Source organism: Heterodontus francisci, chromosome 19, assembly GCF_036365525.1.
Source record: "Heterodontus francisci isolate sHetFra1 chromosome 19, sHetFra1.hap1, whole genome shotgun sequence".
Lineage (NCBI taxonomy): Eukaryota > Metazoa > Chordata > Chondrichthyes > Heterodontiformes > Heterodontidae > Heterodontus > Heterodontus francisci.
The window spans coordinates 54,783,519-54,801,347 of NC_090389.1; the positions used below are offsets into that span (position 1 = coordinate 54,783,519).

At 39.0% G+C, this 17,829-nt stretch overlaps 1 protein-coding gene across 5 annotated transcripts in view; it reads right to left on the minus strand.

Moving 5' to 3' along the window:
• The window catches only part of flnbl (filamin B, like), a 174,769-nt gene that overhangs the window by 52,728 nt on the left and 104,212 nt on the right, over positions 1 to 17,829 (minus strand). For all 5 annotated transcript variants that reach the window (XM_068051655.1, XM_068051656.1, XM_068051654.1 and 2 more), the window contains 13 exons: positions 16,723 to 16,860; positions 15,355 to 15,487; positions 14,375 to 14,511; positions 13,447 to 13,640; positions 12,118 to 12,231; positions 11,289 to 11,432; positions 10,627 to 10,750; positions 9,692 to 9,852; positions 9,515 to 9,605; positions 7,537 to 7,706; positions 7,285 to 7,402; positions 3,850 to 4,112; positions 2,413 to 3,010 (listed from right to left, as the gene is read on the minus strand). In XM_068051655.1, the coding sequence (XP_067907756.1) occupies positions 2,413 to 3,010; positions 3,850 to 4,112; positions 7,285 to 7,402; positions 7,537 to 7,706; positions 9,515 to 9,605; positions 9,692 to 9,852; positions 10,627 to 10,750; positions 11,289 to 11,432; positions 12,118 to 12,231; positions 13,447 to 13,640; positions 14,375 to 14,511; positions 15,355 to 15,487; positions 16,723 to 16,860 (2,385 nt within the window). The remainder of the gene's footprint in view (positions 1 to 2,412; positions 3,011 to 3,849; positions 4,113 to 7,284; positions 7,403 to 7,536; positions 7,707 to 9,514; positions 9,606 to 9,691; positions 9,853 to 10,626; positions 10,751 to 11,288; positions 11,433 to 12,117; positions 12,232 to 13,446; positions 13,641 to 14,374; positions 14,512 to 15,354; positions 15,488 to 16,722; positions 16,861 to 17,829) is intronic.

The window sequence follows — 17,829 nt, forward strand, 5'->3', positions numbered from 1 at the left end:
TATTGACTAGAAAATCCCACATTTCTGATTTGTGCTAAACTAGCTAATCTCAAATGCACAAAGTTGGAACATTAATGTGACCTATAGTTGCCTGTGAACTTGTAAAGATCTCTGGGCTTCCCATCTTTCTATTATGCAGTAACTTCTGCTTGTATCAACATAAGGACCCCAGAGTCCAAGAGAGTTAGCTGTAATGGGTCTACATGAGCTGCCAAATGTAGAATATCCAGAACACCACGTTGAGAATGGCTGCTTTGGCAAGGTCTGCCAGCACCCATGGAATCATTTTGTAGCATGTTTTTCCCCTACATTAAAAACTAGAAAGGGAAAGCTTGTTTACAAATGATCATGGAATTCTACATTTTAAAGTGGATCACCTGAATATTGTTACCCATGACAGTTCTAGCACAAGACAATTCATAAAATTCCCAAATATGATCAGATTTTCACTCATGGCCGTTAGATGGGTTCCTCACATGATTACGCTATAAATGGAGACTTAGAATTAAGTTCCAGTGGATTGAGAAATACAAAAAGGGAATTTTGACAAATCTTAGTGTTTACACGAGATTCTGAAAACTTGTATGCCAATTGCCCAACTTACATGCTAAAGCTGTAATCATTGTACTGTAATATAGTGCCAGCAAAGCATGTCAAGCTGTATTTAGAAACATAGGAATGCACCATACTGTAGCTCAGTATCTTATCTGCAAACTATTCTCTTGCTTTTATGGTCTTGCCAACAGTCCACCTGGACAAACTGTCCCAGACATTCATCTTCATGCAAAGGATTTAAGAATGGTCAGCTTACTTTCCATTTTCAGAGGGAGAGTCTGTGCCCCTTGGTTAGAATTTATGGCTGTGTCAATTTATTAAGGCTTGGTTCATCTATACCTAGTGAGAAGGATGGTCATAAAGCCTCGAGCCAGGTCTCTTCATCCATCGGTACTCGGAGGCCTGATCCCAGATCTGTTCAGCTGTTGCCCTTTGGATTGCTTTTCAAAGCCATTTTAGAACAGACGAGACCTATCCAGAGTGCTCTAGCTGTAGCCAAATCAGTGCACTACTATCCCATCAGAATGACGTTCAACCTACTATACACCCAAATAGTTAGCCAGAGTCATACACTGCAATGATTGGTTCAATAAGCTGTCCAGTCGCTCATGTGTACAGTATGACAATCCTGTATTCACATTATCCTTATCCAACTTGTCCACATGAAATATCTGAGTGGTTAGCACGAACTCCAAAATCTATCCAGTCCTCCTTTGACATCTTTTTCCCCAGCTTTGCAAATTGATGATCAAAACCTGCATTTAGATTAAATTGCTATAGGATGACAATCCTTATGATGGCTTAACAGTGAAGCTTTTGTGTTTCAAATTTTAAAAAAAAGGTGAAGATTCTCCCAAATCATTGTTCTCTGCTGTTCCAAATCTTGCATTAAAATAAAAGATGGAAATAGACATGACTACTTTACAGTTTTAGATACTGATTACAAAGAGAGATGTTGGGAAATTTTAACTACATTAAAAGGGTGCTATCTAACTATAAGTTGCGTACATAAATGGGAAGAGAATGCCTGCCTCAGGTAACGATGGTTTAGATTGCATGTTTAATATAGTCAGCTCTAGTTAATATTCATTTTACAGCAAGTATTAAAGTCATCTATAGTGACTTGTCAAATTTGTAAAAGTAAAATTTGAGACTGAAAGCTTTAAAGCTAGTTAAATTTCAGTATTACAAGAATTCATAATAGCAACCGATAACTCATTCTGAAGAACAGCAGGTCAAGGTACATGGTCAACTTAATTCATATTCTAACTAGTTACCCAAGAACATTTAATGTTCATTTAATGCAATAGCACAGCCTGGGCTCAAAAGGTAGAACTCGTATCTTTGGCTCAAAGATTTGATCACAATCCAGGATATGCTGGCCTGATGGAGGTCTTTTTTGACTGAGGTTAACCAAGTATCTACCTACCCTCAAAAGGCAGATTTAAAAGATCCCACATCACTGGTCGAAGAGCAGTAGGGCAGCCATCTTGCCTAACATTCACTTTTCAGCAAACACAGATGACCTGGTCCTTTGTCTCATTGCTGTTGTGGGACCTCACTGTGCAAATTGGCTGCTCTTTCTTAATTACAGCAGCGGCAAGAGTTCTAAAGTACTTGTTGATATCCCCAAAGTCTTAAGACTACATAGATGCAATTTGGTTTTTTTTTTTTTTAGCCAAAAGCAAAACTTTCACAACTAGCTATAACAACTTACTGCGCTGTAATGTTCTAATAATAACTTCATCTGCAGTGTTGTTGTGCATAGTGCAGGGACAGGCTGGAAGAGATAAAAGTAGAAAGCTAATGTCTAAAAAGACTAAACAATAGTCAATGGTGGGGAGGAAAAGCACTTACCAAGTCCTTCGATTCCAGGCCCATATACTTTAACACCACTCGTATCAACTGCTGGGTCCACCTGCAACCGCACTGGAAATTTGGGTACAGACTGCCCTCCATACTTCAGTTCAATTGTGTGTGGACCATGCTGAAGTGGAATGTAGCTGACTGTGTGCGTGCCATCATCATTATCCAGAATGTGGGCTTCAGCCTGAACACCTGTATGAGATACAGGTTCTATGGTCAATTCACCAGGACCAGCTTTTGAACAGTCAACAGTGAATAGTCCAGCTTCTCCAACTTTGCAACGCTCCAAACCAGGACCGGAGGCAATAACTTTGGTAGGATCAAAGGGCAATTGTATGTCGGCCTTGAATGGAGAACCAGGAATGTGAACTTCTTCAAACAAGATATTGATAAGATATTCACCAGCTTCATTTGGTAAATAAGAGACTGAACAGGTTCCATCCCCATTATCAGAACACTCAATTTTGGCTTCACATGGGCCTTCCACAGTCAGACCCAGCCCACCAGTACCAGCCCCTTTGGTGTCTACAGTGAATTCAGCAGATTTGCCCACAAGACCACTTTTGAGGCCTGGCCCATATGCTTTTACCTGCAAATAAAAAAAGAAAACTTCATTAACAAGTTGCAACACAATTTACAGCAAGTCACCTTGTTAACAAAAGGGTGTCGCATGGTGTTGTATAAAACCAAAGTCTTAGACTAGCTAATTTAGCACAAGCAGGGACCTCAACATAAAGGACTGATTTTTCTTTCTCCTGCACACCCCCCATTTTATTACAAGCAGTTTCTTCGAAGCACTCAACAACCCTACATGCATCTGATCAAGACAAGGCTCAGCCCTAGTTACAATATCTGCAGTGAATAAAACTCAAGGTTCAGAGGAATCTCTGCCATGGAAGCAAAATACTGAAGGAACATAGCCAACATGCAACTATCCTACTACTTTCAGGAAAAACAAATGTGGCAAAGAAAGCTGGATGCAGCCACTCCAAAAAACAAAAAAGTGCTAAAAGATCTCCCCACCTCAACACAGAGGCTCAATCCTTGATAGACTAGAAAGGATGTAATTAGTGAAGTAAACTTAGAAAACTGCACACAGCTAAAATAACTAGTGTTCATCTCTACCATGATGATTCCATTGCAAAATTAAATTTGTCATTTATATCCCCAAAATGAAAGCCCTTACTGGTTTCAAGTGAGTTTTTACTAGAAACTCAGTGAAGGTTAAGAATACACTACCATTAATAGCACTATTTCCACTTAAATTTTACTTCCAGCGTAGTGCAAAAATTTGACACTAACTTGCTTGAGCCTTCCTCAGTTTATAACTACTTTCTATACCAAGGGAACGAGAAGCATGAAAAAAGGTACAAGGCACCATAGCAAAAATAAATCTAGAAGCATTTACAAAGTTAACTGACCATTTACCTTGGAAGGATCTGGAGGTAGTGCAGCTTCCAGAGTGAATGGACTGCCTACAATTGGATTCCTGTCATACATCACATCTACTATGTACAATCCTTCTTCCTTGGGGATGTACTTGGCAACACAAGCATCCTTACTAGCAACTGGTTCCACGATACAGGTCACAGGTTTCTGTGAGGGGCTGGAGATCTTGACGTCCACTTTACCTTGCCCCCCAGCTCCTTTTGTGTTTATGGTGAACTGCTGATCCTTCCCAACTTCTACTCCTAATAATGGAACGTATGATTTATTTTAATAGTAATACAAAGACAAGCATGAACAGATTTCAGCTTTTTGGACAGTTACCTTGATATTATCCTAGATTAGATTTTTTAATCTCCATCTGACATACATCATTCTTCAGGTAACAGCAAATATAGCAACATTCAACTTCATCTGCACCCCCACCTCACTCACTACAATTGCTGTCTCTACTCTTTCCTACACACAACTGATTACAAAATTAGCATTACGTAAACTGTCAATTTTAGAGATGAATGCAAGGAACTAGATAAGGTAAACTAGGTCAGTGTTTTAACTAGAAGCAAAAAAAGAGATATTCATTACAAAAAAAAACCCTGACCTTTAGTCAGCCTCATTAACATACTGAAAATGTCAAGTCAATGCCTAATCAAGGACCTTCTCAACATGTTGGTTTATCATCCATTAACAGAATTTGGACAGGACACACTTAAAGGACCAGGCACAATGTTTTAACATCTGAACAAGAACTGGCAAAATTCAAAAATATAGCAGCCAAGACTGACATTTAGCCATCATAAAACGGACCCAAAGATATTCAATTTTTTTAAAAATTGAATATGTACTAGGTTTTTGCTGAGAGTTGGCTTTTTGATGAGTTAAATTTCAGTCAAATAACAAAACAAAACTATGAATGCAAGCATCTGGAACAGAAAATTAACAGTATTGGAGAATGAAATGCAAGAAAAAAAAAGCAATACAATAGCAGTTCAAATGATAGTATTACAAGGAAACTGGAGAGAAACAATGAGAAAAAATACTGAAGACCGTGATAAAAACTAAATTATGCTGTAGTAACCGGTGTTGCAATTTTCTATTCTGCACTATAGGATCTTGCTTTAAGTATCATTTGTGCAGACTAAGGCAAGTGCCAAGTGGTATCAAGCAATTTTAAATAATTGTCAAGTTTACATTTATGCAGGATTAGACATTAGCTCATGTAAAATGTGAAGCAAAGGTTAATTCAGAGAACTGTGGTCAAATATTCCAGTTCTTAAATCAGCAATCACCTTTTTAAAAAATGAAGTACGATTTACATACGAATTAGCAGAGGTTGGCCCCTTGAGCCTGCGCCTCCATTCAAGATCATGGCTGATCAGTTTGTGTCTCGAATTCCACACTCCCATCTACCCCTGATAATCTTAGATTCTTGTTAGGCAATGGAATCTACCTACCACCGCCTTAAAAATATTTCAATGACCCCACCTCCACCACCTTCTGAGGCAGAGTCTCTTGACCCTTAAAAGATTACTCCTCATCTGTCCCAAAAAGGGTGACCCCCAAATTTAAAAACTGTGCCTGCTAGTTCCGGACTCACCCACAAGAGGTAACATCTTTTCCACATCCACCTTGTCAAGACCCTTCAGTATCTTATATACTTCAATCAAGTCTCCCCTCCCTCTTCTAAACTCCAGTGAAAACAAGCCCAGTCTGTCCAACCTTTCCTCAAAAGACAACCCACTTATTCCAGATATCAATCTAGTAAACCTCCTGTGAACCTCCAAGGCATTTACATCCTTCCTTAAAAGGAGACCAAAATTGCACACAGTATGAGATTTGGTCTCACCAATGCAATGTATAAATGAAGCATAACATCCTTACTTTTATTTTCAATTTCTCTTGCAATAAAGGATAGCATTCCATTAGCCTTCTTGATTACTTGCTGCACCTGCATACTATCTTTTTGTGACTTGTGTACGAGAACACCTAGATCCCTCTGCAGCTCTGAATTCTGCAGTTGTTCTCAGTTTAAGTAATACTCTGCTTTTTTATTCTTCCTGCCAAAGCAAACAACTTCACATTTTCTCCACACAAATAATCTACTGAAGTTTTTTGTATTCATACAGGGAAAGTGGGCATTGCCAGCTAGGCCAGCCTTTATTGCACATTCCTAATTGCCCTTGGAGATGGTGAGCTGCCTTCTTGAACCACTGCAGTCCTTGGGTGTAGGTACACCAGTGCTGTTAGGGAGGGAGTTCCAGGATTTTGACCCAGCGACAATGAAGAAATGGTGATTATAGTTCCAAGTCAGGATGGTGTGTGGCTTGGAGGGGGAACTTGCAGGTGGTGACGTTCCCATGCATCTGCTGTTTTTGTCCTAGGTGGTACAGGTTGCAGGTTTGCAAGGTGCTGTCGAAGGAGCCTGGGTGACTTGCTGCAGCGCATTTAGTATATGGTACACATTTCTGCCAGTGTGTTGGTGGTGGAGGGAGTGAATGTTTAAGGTGGTGGATATGGTGCCACTCAAGTGGGCTGCTTTGTCCTGGATGGTGTCGAGCTTCTTGAGTGTTGTTGGAGCTGTACCCATCTAGGCAAGTGGAGAGTATTCCATCACGTTCCTGACTTGTGCCTTGTAGATGGTGGACAGGCTTTGGGGAGTCGGGTGGGGTGGTGAGTTATTCACTGCAGAATTCCCAGCCTCTGACCTGCTCTTGTAGTGACAGTATGTGTGTGGCTGGTCCAGTTCAGTTTCTAGTCAATGGTGACCCTGAGGATTTTGATAATGGGGGATTCAGTGATGGTAATGCCATTGAACAATAAAAAAGGGGAGGTGGTTAGATTCTCTCTTGTTGGAGATGGTTATTGCCTGGCACTTGTGTGGTGCAAATGTTACTTGCCACTTATCACTCCAAGCCTGGATATTGTCCAGGTCTTGCTGCATTTGGACATGGGCTGCTTCAGTTTAAAAAAAAACCGAGGAACTGCAAATGGTTAACATTGTGCGTTCAGCAAACATCCCCACTTCTGACCTTTTGATGGAGGGAAGGTCATTGATGAACCAGCTGAAGATGCTGGACCTAGGACACTACATTGAGGAACTCCTGTAGTGATGTCCTGGGACAGAGATAATTGACCTCCAACAACCACAACCTTTGTGCTAGGTATGACTCCAACCAGTGGAGGAATTTTCCCCGATTCCCATTGACTCCAGTTATGCTAGGGCTCCTCGATACCATACTCATTCTAAGTGCACCTGGACTAATAGTGCAATTTTAATACAGATTATGAAGCATTTAGCACTGAGGTAGAACCTGCAACATACTGTTCCATTGTGGAGTTTAAATCAAAGCCAACTGAACTATAAATAAAAATAAATTTTTGTTAGAAACAAGTCAAGTCAGTGAAAGATGTACATACTGTTTCCAAGACCATTAACTGTGATCTTGCTCATGTCGAGTGGGTATGCTACTTCTATGTTGAAGGGGCTCTTGTGAATTGGATCACCACCATAGGTCACAGCAATTCCCATGTTACCCTGCAAACACACATTAATTAGAATAGCACTTGGTTTACTTTACACAGCAGCTCTCAGCAGTTTTTTCCAAATACATAGCCAATTAATTTTCACATGAAAGAAATGAAGTACAACAGGTAAATACTAGCACTCACCTGCTGTCGTGGTGTATACTTGACTGTTTGAGAGTAGTCATAATTGTCAATTATTTCAAAGTCACTGACAGCATCTCCTTTCAAAGGCCCACTGAAACGTGCATTAAGTGGGGCCTTCCCAGCACCCTTTGTATATACAGTGAAATGGGTTGGCTTCCCGAGTTCCACTCCTGTCCATTGAAAGACAGGTTACTCATATTAAATTTAAATTATGCAACAGTACATACTTACAATGGAGGACAACTGCTAGAGAGAGTGGGGTGGGGGGAGAGGCAGCACTCAAGGTATGAGATGTGTGGTGTAAAATATCCATCTTCTAGCAAACGGCCTCAAATAGCTTCAAAAACATTCCACTGAATGAGCACAACATTGACCCATACTTCCTCCCACAGAGATTACTCACTTTAAAAAGTTGTGCTCCCAGCTAGGACCTTGAACAGCCGGAGACTACCAATGAACATGGACATGGGAATAAGCGAGCCTCAGCAACAAGATTTGGCAGCACTGCCCCCAGACCAAACATCATAAACCATCCAAGATATCTTACCATTGGGGGATTTTGCAGTTAACCAATGGAGCATAAAACATTAAATTGAACACCAACTTTCAGCCTGACATTGTCCCCTCAAATCACACAGCTAAAGTAAACATAAAACGTACACGCCCAAAATCTCAACTAGTGCACTCGAAAGAGGAATACAAGCATTTTATTGGATAACCACTGCAACTAAGATAGACCTGTTCTTTACCATTGGCGAGCATTGCACATAGGTACCTACAAAAGGAGGAAAGGTGTTCATTTTCTGAGATTAACAGCCATGTACAATATAGCTTGGTAAAAATGAATACCAATTTAACATCCGCTAGTACAAGATGCAAGTACATTGATTATTCACAGTTGCTTCCTGCAGAGATTCAGAATGAATATTGAAGTTTGGTCTAGTAGTAGGCATTGCACAAAAAGATCTACTCTACAAAAATGTACTTGGCAAACCAAAAACAGACAGACAGACAGTCTTTTGACACACGTTAGCTTTTTTTACCCACACAAAAAAAAACTATACAAATGGTTGAAAAGTAAGTGGTGGGGGTGGAAGAGAAAGAGCACAGAACATTAAAACACAAGGAGACCACATGGTTAAGATTATTTTCAGATTTATCACATTATATTACTCAATGACATGATGACATATGGAGCTACCCATTTTGAACAATCAAGTCATGCAATGACTAAATAGTCTTCTGACCATAATTATTTCATGTTGCATACTTGTGGTAGTCACAATGCTCAATATTTCTTCACACCACTGAACAACCCTTAGCCTCAAGCACTGAATCTGGTTGCCTAATTCTTTTGGCTGCAACTCATGGCAAACATTGAATTTGTTTACAATATCCATTAATGGACATTGCTGAAGTTGAGGAAAGACTGTAGAAACAAGAATCCTGTTGTGCTACCCAAACTGTATTCTTTGCAGTAGACATGCATTAAAACAAACTGCAGATCTCAATTCTTTTCCATGACTACAAAAAGGGATTAGGAGTGTAAAATCAATAAACGAGGTTGGAATACAAAGTAAGCACAAATCAGGCAACTGACAAGATCTTAAAATGCATAACCTAAACATGCAACTGGATCCGAGCAGTGGTTCACAGACATCCAGAGAATGAAAGCACAAAATGACCTCCTCCTGTATACTGCCTCATTTCACAGAGTCCAAGATATTATACCCAAGTTTACTTAGGTGCTTTGCAGATATTGATACACTAACATTGCATATTGTTCCAGTTGCATGTAGAATATTGCAGCATTTGTGAACCCTAGGAAAAAAAAGTGACCTGACTTGCATTGTAGCATCATTTGACCAACAGTACTGTGCAAGGTGCAAAACAGACAAAGATTAGATAGGTGAAATTAATTCAAAATAAGTGACCCACAAATCCCCTCAAAAGGATTAGCAAATGACTGTTGACTTACCAGTTTTATTTAATCCTGGACCATCAGCCTTAACTTTGCTGGCATCATGAGATGGATCAACTTTAACTCTGAAAGAGCCAATTGGAATTTCCTGTTGAAAAGGAGGATAGATTAGTCAGTTACACAAGCTGGAAGAACCAAGCTGTAGTTGAGTAGCTTGAGCCATAGGATACAAACCTGACCAGCAAAGAGCACTTTAATAGTGTAACGTCCAGCAGCTGGTGGCACATATTTCACCGTGAAAGTATCATTAGGGTTAGTAATTATGTCAAATTCAATGTCTTCCTCAGATTCACTAATTACACGAGCATCACACTTTATGCCAACACTGACATCACCTGAAGATATAGAAAAAAAAGTCAGGATTGTTTTAGTGATAAAAGCCAGTCTGTAAATCTGGTTAGATGGACTAGTATTAAGTTTTCCCAATAACCCTTTCCCTTCTCTGCCTCCCCAAAAATACAATTTTCATTCTATCCTTTCTGATGACTGTGTGATTCCATATACACTTGGCCTTCTGAATTCCACCAAGTGATGATTATGCAACTGTATCTTGGACAGTAATAGTCTACAGGCTAATGACCACCTTGGCAGGAATCAGAGCTCAAACTTATCCTTAATCCATTATCCATCAGGGATCCAAAGAAACCAAACCAATAGTAGTTAGGTGTGGGAATCCTGTCTGATTTTCTCCTCAACATGGCAAGTTAAACCTAATTACAATGCTTCCTATATCCATTCTGCTGGTGACCAACACTGAGCTGTAGAGTCTAGGAAGATCCCCACTTTCATCTGATGCAGTTAGGATTGAATAAAAATCAGGAGGCACCAAGTGTTGGATACAATGCTGAAAGTTCATTAATTAATCCCTAGAGGATGGGCTAATCTGATTCAACATCCTGTCCATCCTTTAGGATCTGAACACCAATGATAATCCTGCTCAGCAAAAATAACTAATGTTTTTTTTAAAAAAAAGTCAGCACTACTATCTGGGCTGTGCAGGAGCAAGAAATACAAAGTCAGTCCTACTCTACCACAACTAGAAAAGCGACAATGCAGAAATGGTTAATGGCAACAAGTGTATAGCACATTTTCCAGGCTTTTTCCCTTACCTTCCCCAGCTTCTGTGCAATCCACAGTAAAATGAGTGGGCTCATTAGCTTTCAAACCAGTTCTTTCGACACCAGGACCAAAAACCTTCACTTTTTGCGGATGACTCCCCTGACCAATATTAATCTAAAAACACACAAGTCAATTTAGAAAAACTAAAGTCAGTTTAAACATGCCTCTGCTACACATAGCTCAGTAGATAAATATACATGTGTGTGGTACTGAACAGTACAAGAGTCACAAGTGATCCCAGAAGGGGCCATAATCCATTTCCTAGAAGTCACTTAGCATAAAGAATGTGCTTCCAACCTCATTTCAAATTTAAATTTGGTTTGGGAATTCCCCCACAAGTAGCGGAGTTCAGCACAACACCAACCCCCCACTAAGAATTTTAGTTATGGAGTCATTTGATATGAAAAACATGACATTAATGTCTTGTAGTCATGACAAGTTTTAGCCCAACACCAGCTGCATAAGAGAAAGACCTAGAGGGGAAAATAACTTTTCAAGTAGCTACTGAATGCAAAATACAAGTTTATGAACAGATTTTTTTTTTTGGCAAAGCAACCCATAACATTGTCACAAGTCGTTGACAAGATCAAGACCTCCCTACATGCAAGATTAACAGAATGAGACATGCAGTGAACAGTAACTCATCACTTACTCTAAATGGGCTGCTGGAGACATTGACTCCTCCCCAAGCAACTGCAACAGTGTGTTTGATTGGCTTGGTTGGAGTGTAGGAGCAGGCTGTTATTCCATCACCTTTATTCTTCACTTGAACATTGATAGGAATACCCTCGGAATCCTATGGAGTTCAGATACAAATGGTCACTAATGGAAAAGCTTTTTGAAGGTGGTCTTTACTGTAAAGTCAAAATTCAGGGTGATAGGATCTTTTTTGTCTAGCTTGCTGTTGATATAGGATTGGTCATTTCCATTTTTATAAATCGCTCAACAATCAAGGTGAAGTTAATCATGCAGCTGAAGATTCAAGTCCTTGACTGCAGCTGACAATGTCACATGAAGTTGCAAATCAAATATACAATTGTCATCTAAACCAAAAATGGGACTTCTGCTGCTCAAAGTGACAACATTCATGGCAATTAGAGGAAGACAACTGTTCCCCAACTTTGCATACAGGATTTCAATCCATTTGAAAGCTTGCTTTCAGAATTTTTCATTAAAATTTTGAAAGCAAGTTATTGGAGTGTACAGACACAGGTTATTAGTTCATTGTACTATGCAGCCCCGAAACAATCTGGAGCCAATTTTCTATTCAGTTGCTAACAGAGCTGTAGCCCAAATGTTATTGACAGCACTGAATATTTCACTTTTATACACTTTTCTATTGTCCTTGCCAGTTATCAGCATCAAGCATTTCTCCAAATGTTATTCGGATTATTGTAAAGTTCATAAGTTAGATGATTTCTCAAATAGTTGTGTGGTAGTCAACTCTTCAAAATAGCGAAAACATGCTAATTGGTTCTTACTTGTGCATATATTTTCAGTGGAGCCTTCCCAGCATCTTTAGCATCCACTGTGAATTCAGCTGGTTGATTAACAATGCAGCCAGTTTTCTCCAAGCCAGGACCATAAGCTTTAACCTGGGAGGAGGGGGAACAACATCTTGTAACAAAAAGGTCATTGTTAAATAGATTCTTCCAAATTTTCCAGCCATATAGTGTCACACAGCTACCATTCAAAATACATAACTGAAATGACATCTCTTTCAGGATTACTCACATTAGCTTAAGCAAGAAACATCAGCTCTAGTCTTTTTGATCTTTAAGCTTATACTTCAGTGAATTTGCATTTTTTCATTGATCTTGGTAGTGTACGTTACTATGCATCTTGAACAATGCAAGATGTAGCCTAGAAAACCTAGACATGCTTATTTAGCTATTTTCCATATTGATCTCTCAATAGCATCCAGATGAACAGGTTACAAGATGAGGGGGGTGGGTGGGGGGGTAGTCCTTGATCAGCATCCACAAAAGCTAGACTGAAGAATATGAACAAGCTAAGGCAAGATATAAAACAGTAGCTTCCACCTGGAAAGCCTGTCTTGGTGCTGATATTTCACAGCAGACCTGGTAATATCTACTACATTAAAAAACACTCACTCTAAGTACTAGGCCATTCTTGAGCATCAGAACTGCTTTACAAGTGAATCAGCTTGTTAACTGTGGCTGTGTTTTAAATCTAAAATATATCCACTATACATCCTATGGATTTAGTCTCCTTTGGAATCTCTTACAACATATACCTTGGGGTTATTAACTTAATTATAAAAAATGGATTATTTTCTTTAGAATGTCACTAACCAATCCAATAAATAAAACCATGTAGTTATTTTTGACATCTAAAATTTAGATAGATGATCACTAGAGCAAATGTAGCTTTTGGTATCTCCTCCTCCTGGCACATTGCTACCAGGATTGCAGAGATTGCAACAGTGGTGGAGCACAACTTCCATGTCCTATCGCACTCTCCCCTCAACCCTTCAGTCAACAAAATCCCACATTTCAGCCACCAAGTTGTGGAATGGCATCAAGCAGGCCTTGACCCAAACTAGTTACCTGAAGCCATCCAAGAATGCCAACCTTAACCAGAGGGCTGGACATCAGATAACAGTCCCTGCCCGTTTAGAAACAGCATTCAAGGAATAGGCAAGGTGTGGTGTTAAATAGAAGTCAGCAAGTAAGGTCACTCAACAGCTTTATTATTTTTGAACCACCTTGGAAATATCAATATTGATAAGACAGAAACCTATTAGCAACTTTGAAATTCAGGATATGTCTAGTATTCATTACTCTTGCCTTATCAGGATGGAAGGAACTTGATGCAGGTTGGATGGTGGCCATAAAAGGACTATCCACAATGTCCTCATCATCGCACAAAACATGCACTGCATATTCACCAGGTTCTGTTGGCCAGTAGCGAACATTACAGGAGCCATCACCTTCGTCGTCGCATTCAATCTTAGCTTGAGAGGGACCCTCTACTGCAAAACCTAAGCAATACATATACATTAATCTTCCCACCTTTGCAGTCTGGAAATTCAGTACAACAAAATCTATGAACAATGTTACTTGTTACATAATTTGATTATCGCAAGAGGCAATTGATGTTTTCTTGCAAGTTGCAAGACAAAAAAATTTTAATTTTACACCACTGGCTCACAAACAAGGTTTGATTTTTCCCCATTTTGTTCAGCTTTGATATTCCAGTTTTAACATAGCAAAGCCAAATGAATGTTCTTTTAATTGAACTCATATCACAGCATAAATGTCCAAGTGCCTTGTAAAGCCAATTCGATGTGAAATTTATTTGCCAAATCTGAAAAATCCATGGTTAAAAATGTAACCATCTGGCACAGGGCAACATGATCACTCTGTTGTGGAGTTTCTGGAGCAGATTAATCCATCTGCCCATCAACGTCCCAGTATAGGGACACCATTCCAGTCTTGAAAAACAATACAAAGTGCTGATATTCAGCACATCTGGCAGCATCTGTGCAGAGAGAAACTGTTAATGTTTCAGGTCTGTGACCTTTCATCAGAATGGAAGATCACAGACCTGAAGCATTAACCATTTCTCTCCACAAATGCTACCAGACCGGCTGAGTATTTCCATCACTGGTTTTATTCAAGATTTCCAACATCCGCAGTATTTTCCCTTCATCAAAAAACTCAATGTTATTGCAGTATTTAATGTCAAACAATTTTGCAAAACAAACAGCCTTACCTAAAACACCAATATCTGTTCCAATGGTTTCTACCACAAAGTCTGCTGACTTGCCAACAAGCCCTCCATCAAGGCCAGGTCCCCAGGCTCTTATTTTCTGAGGACCTGCTTCAGGTCCAATCTGAATTTCAAAAGGACTAATGGAAGAGAAAAAGGTTTCAGTGCACTGAAACTGAAGCAACCATTAGAATATTCTAGTCATTTGAACGACATGTCTGTAAGCCAAAAGGGTCTAGCATTGCGCTGCTAAATTTAGCACACTACACCAAGTTAAAAATTGCCGTGTCGAGATTTAAAATTTAATTCCTGTGAACAAACAGGAAATTGAAAAGCTACAATGTAAAACATGAAACATTTAACCAAATTATTTGTTAGAAAGTGGCTGAAGTTTTAGCATTCCTGCAACTGTTCACACTGTGCTTCAGTTCCACCAAGACAAATCATTTAAGGAAAGTCAGTTCTTTTGTTAACAGATCTGTTAGCCACTAAAGGAAGAAGTTTCCCTTGGAATATGCTACAGCTTTAGTTTAATTTAGGGTTGAGGGAAGGGAAGGTCCAGGTGAAATGTTAGATGGAATATCCTTACAGCCTAAACTGTTGTGTATGTACAAAATTATGAACGGTGGGAGTGGAGCAGTGTGAAGAGGGGCAATTTTCTTTGTTTCAACTCCTTTATGAACTTTTAAAAGTTGGCTTTTAAAAACTATTTGGTACCAACAAGAAATTGTGACTAAAATGGAGGGTAGAAAGAATGATCAAGTAGCAGACTAAAATCAACAGTGCCACTGGATATGACAAAGCATTTCAAACCAAAAAATGGTGTAATCACAACTTGGGGTTACTTTTGAAGAAACAACTTATTCATTTTTGAAGAGATAGAACTTGCAGATTGGTTAGCCTCCTTTAATATATTGGTCTCATCAACGGAGTTTCAAAGGCAGTGAAGCCAATCGACTAAAATATAGGCTTTTTGTACTCGCCTTCTGGGAATGTTATGGCCACCCCATGTGATAGTAACAATGTGTTTCCCAGGTGTGACAGGATAGTACTCATAGGAAAAGGCATCCCCTCCATCCAGAAGATCCCGTTGCTTCACAGGCTGTTCCAAGCCCTCTGTTAAGGAAGCAGATTAACAGAAGTTAACATTTCTTGACATTCAGACATTAGTTTGGACTAACCAACATTGTTTCAAGACCCCATTACCAGATGGCCATGATGAAAACCAAGTTAAATATACAGAGAAGGTGGTTTATTACTCAAGTCCATGCGTCCACATGGGATTAAAGAGACCACCAACTAAAATCACACCATTTTTTTTTTTAAAAAGGGTACTGGCAATGTTTTCTAGTCCCATGTTTAACTATATACACAACAAAAAATGCCGGAAATACTCAGCAGCTCTGGAAGCATTTGCTGAGAGAGAAGCGGAGTTAGCATTTCAGGTCAGTGACTCTTCATAAGAAATGTAGCAGCCAATTCTGATGAAAGGTCACTGACCTGAAACGTTAACTTTGCAGAGTATTTCCAACATTTCTGGTTTTTATTTGACTTCCAGCATCTGCAGTATTTTGCTTTTGCTTAACTATATATGGTTGCCTGGCAGCAAAATTCACAAGACTGAATTTAAAAAAAAAAAAAAACTTAACCCTATTATTTTGCTGGAGAATAGCACATTTCACTTAATCTCCAAATGTTCCTCAAAAAAGGACATATTAACCTAATTTCCAGAAAGCAAGATCACAAACATCAATTTGATGCAGTGCATTTCCTTATGCATAAGCATCTTTAGTACATATACAGAATATATGTAGCATGTACTTATGCTATTAGATGACATGGCAATTTAGATTTAGTGAAGTATTCAATTAGGGTCTATTTGACAGTTAATGGAACGAAAACAGAATACAATGTCACATTAATGACAGCCACATGGGCATGATCAATTACTTTAAGCTTTGTTTAAAAAGATTAAATCTCTAGAAGCCCAGCAAGGGTCTAATACCAGTCTTAACAATTATCTTTTTTGGTATTTACTGGCAGAATTTAGATACTGTACAATACTGCAAAATCTGTTAAGACTGGGAGATGTGGCAGAATCATATAGATCTGGTGTAGAAGTGACCATGAAAGCTATTCCAAAGTTATATTTTAAAAAAAAGGTAAGCAAGAAGTCTAAACTAGGAGCAAACTTGAATCTTGAACTCAACTAATTGAATGCTAATGAGTTTTGCTCACTACAGGTAATGTGTTCCCAGTTTTTAAAACTTTGGTGCAGCATGAGTAAAGTTAATTAGGTCACTTACTTATTCTAAAAGTCTAAAAGCAAAAAAATCTTTTGCCAAACTTACTTGGTCCCTTCACCACCACATTCAGGTCACCACTTCCAGCTCCTTTAGTGTAAACTTTAAAGTCAGCAACTTGACGAATTCTCAGTCCTTTGGGTTGCAGGCCTCGTCCAGTAGCACGACAAGCATTGGGATTACAAGCTGGCACAAAGAAAATTTGAAGTTTATATCTAGTCTGGTGGTCAACGTTTTGTTTTTGGGAAGAGGTGGAACAAGGCAGAGACTAAAAAGTGAACACTCCCAGAAAAAAAAAAAAGAGTAAATGGCACCTGCAAGATTGTTGAAACTGAACACAGTAAATTTAGTAAAGCTAATATAGATAACACTATGGCTGCTCTATAGAGGGTTGAAAATAAAACCCAAAGAACCTCATTTACATATTATTTCAAATATAAAGATGTCTAGCAACCCAAATAGATTTCCAATCCAGTTAGCATTATAGGGAAGACAAAAACCCCATTGCCATTTCATTCTAGCCAAATGTTTTTCTAGGGGGAAAAAAAAAACTTAACCAATTCCATGTATGTAACAGATCCAACATCTTTGGTACAAGGAGTGAAATCTGGAAGCAAAAGCAAAATTGAATATTCAAAGCAAAATTACTGCCTGCCACCTAATTAACCTACAAGTAGTTTAGCCACAAATGATTTTTAGCCACAAACAAAACTAAAATATTTTAATTTTACAACTTGAGAACTTGGATAAGCAGATCACAGGCTTCTGGTAATGAATATATATCTAGATTGCCTCAAGAAATTGAGGCAATCAACAAACTCAAAACTAAGGTAAAAAGGAGTTACTTTTTCTATTTATTCACAGGATATGGGCATTACCCAGGCCAGCATTTACTGCCTATTGTTATGGAAGCAATGGAATTCTTCAAAATATTTTTAACAAAAAAAGTCACTGAATAAATGAGACCAGTTTTTGTTACACCCCCAACCCCCCATGGAAAGAACTAGTTTGACAGTGTATACTGGTTGTCAGATGACTCATTAAAATAGAACAGAAACCTTGGTAACAGAGGAAGATGTGGGCAGAGAAGTCAGTTGCATGTCCTTTGAATGGACAAGCCCAGGGAGCAGCAGAGCACACCTGAGGGCAAAAAGA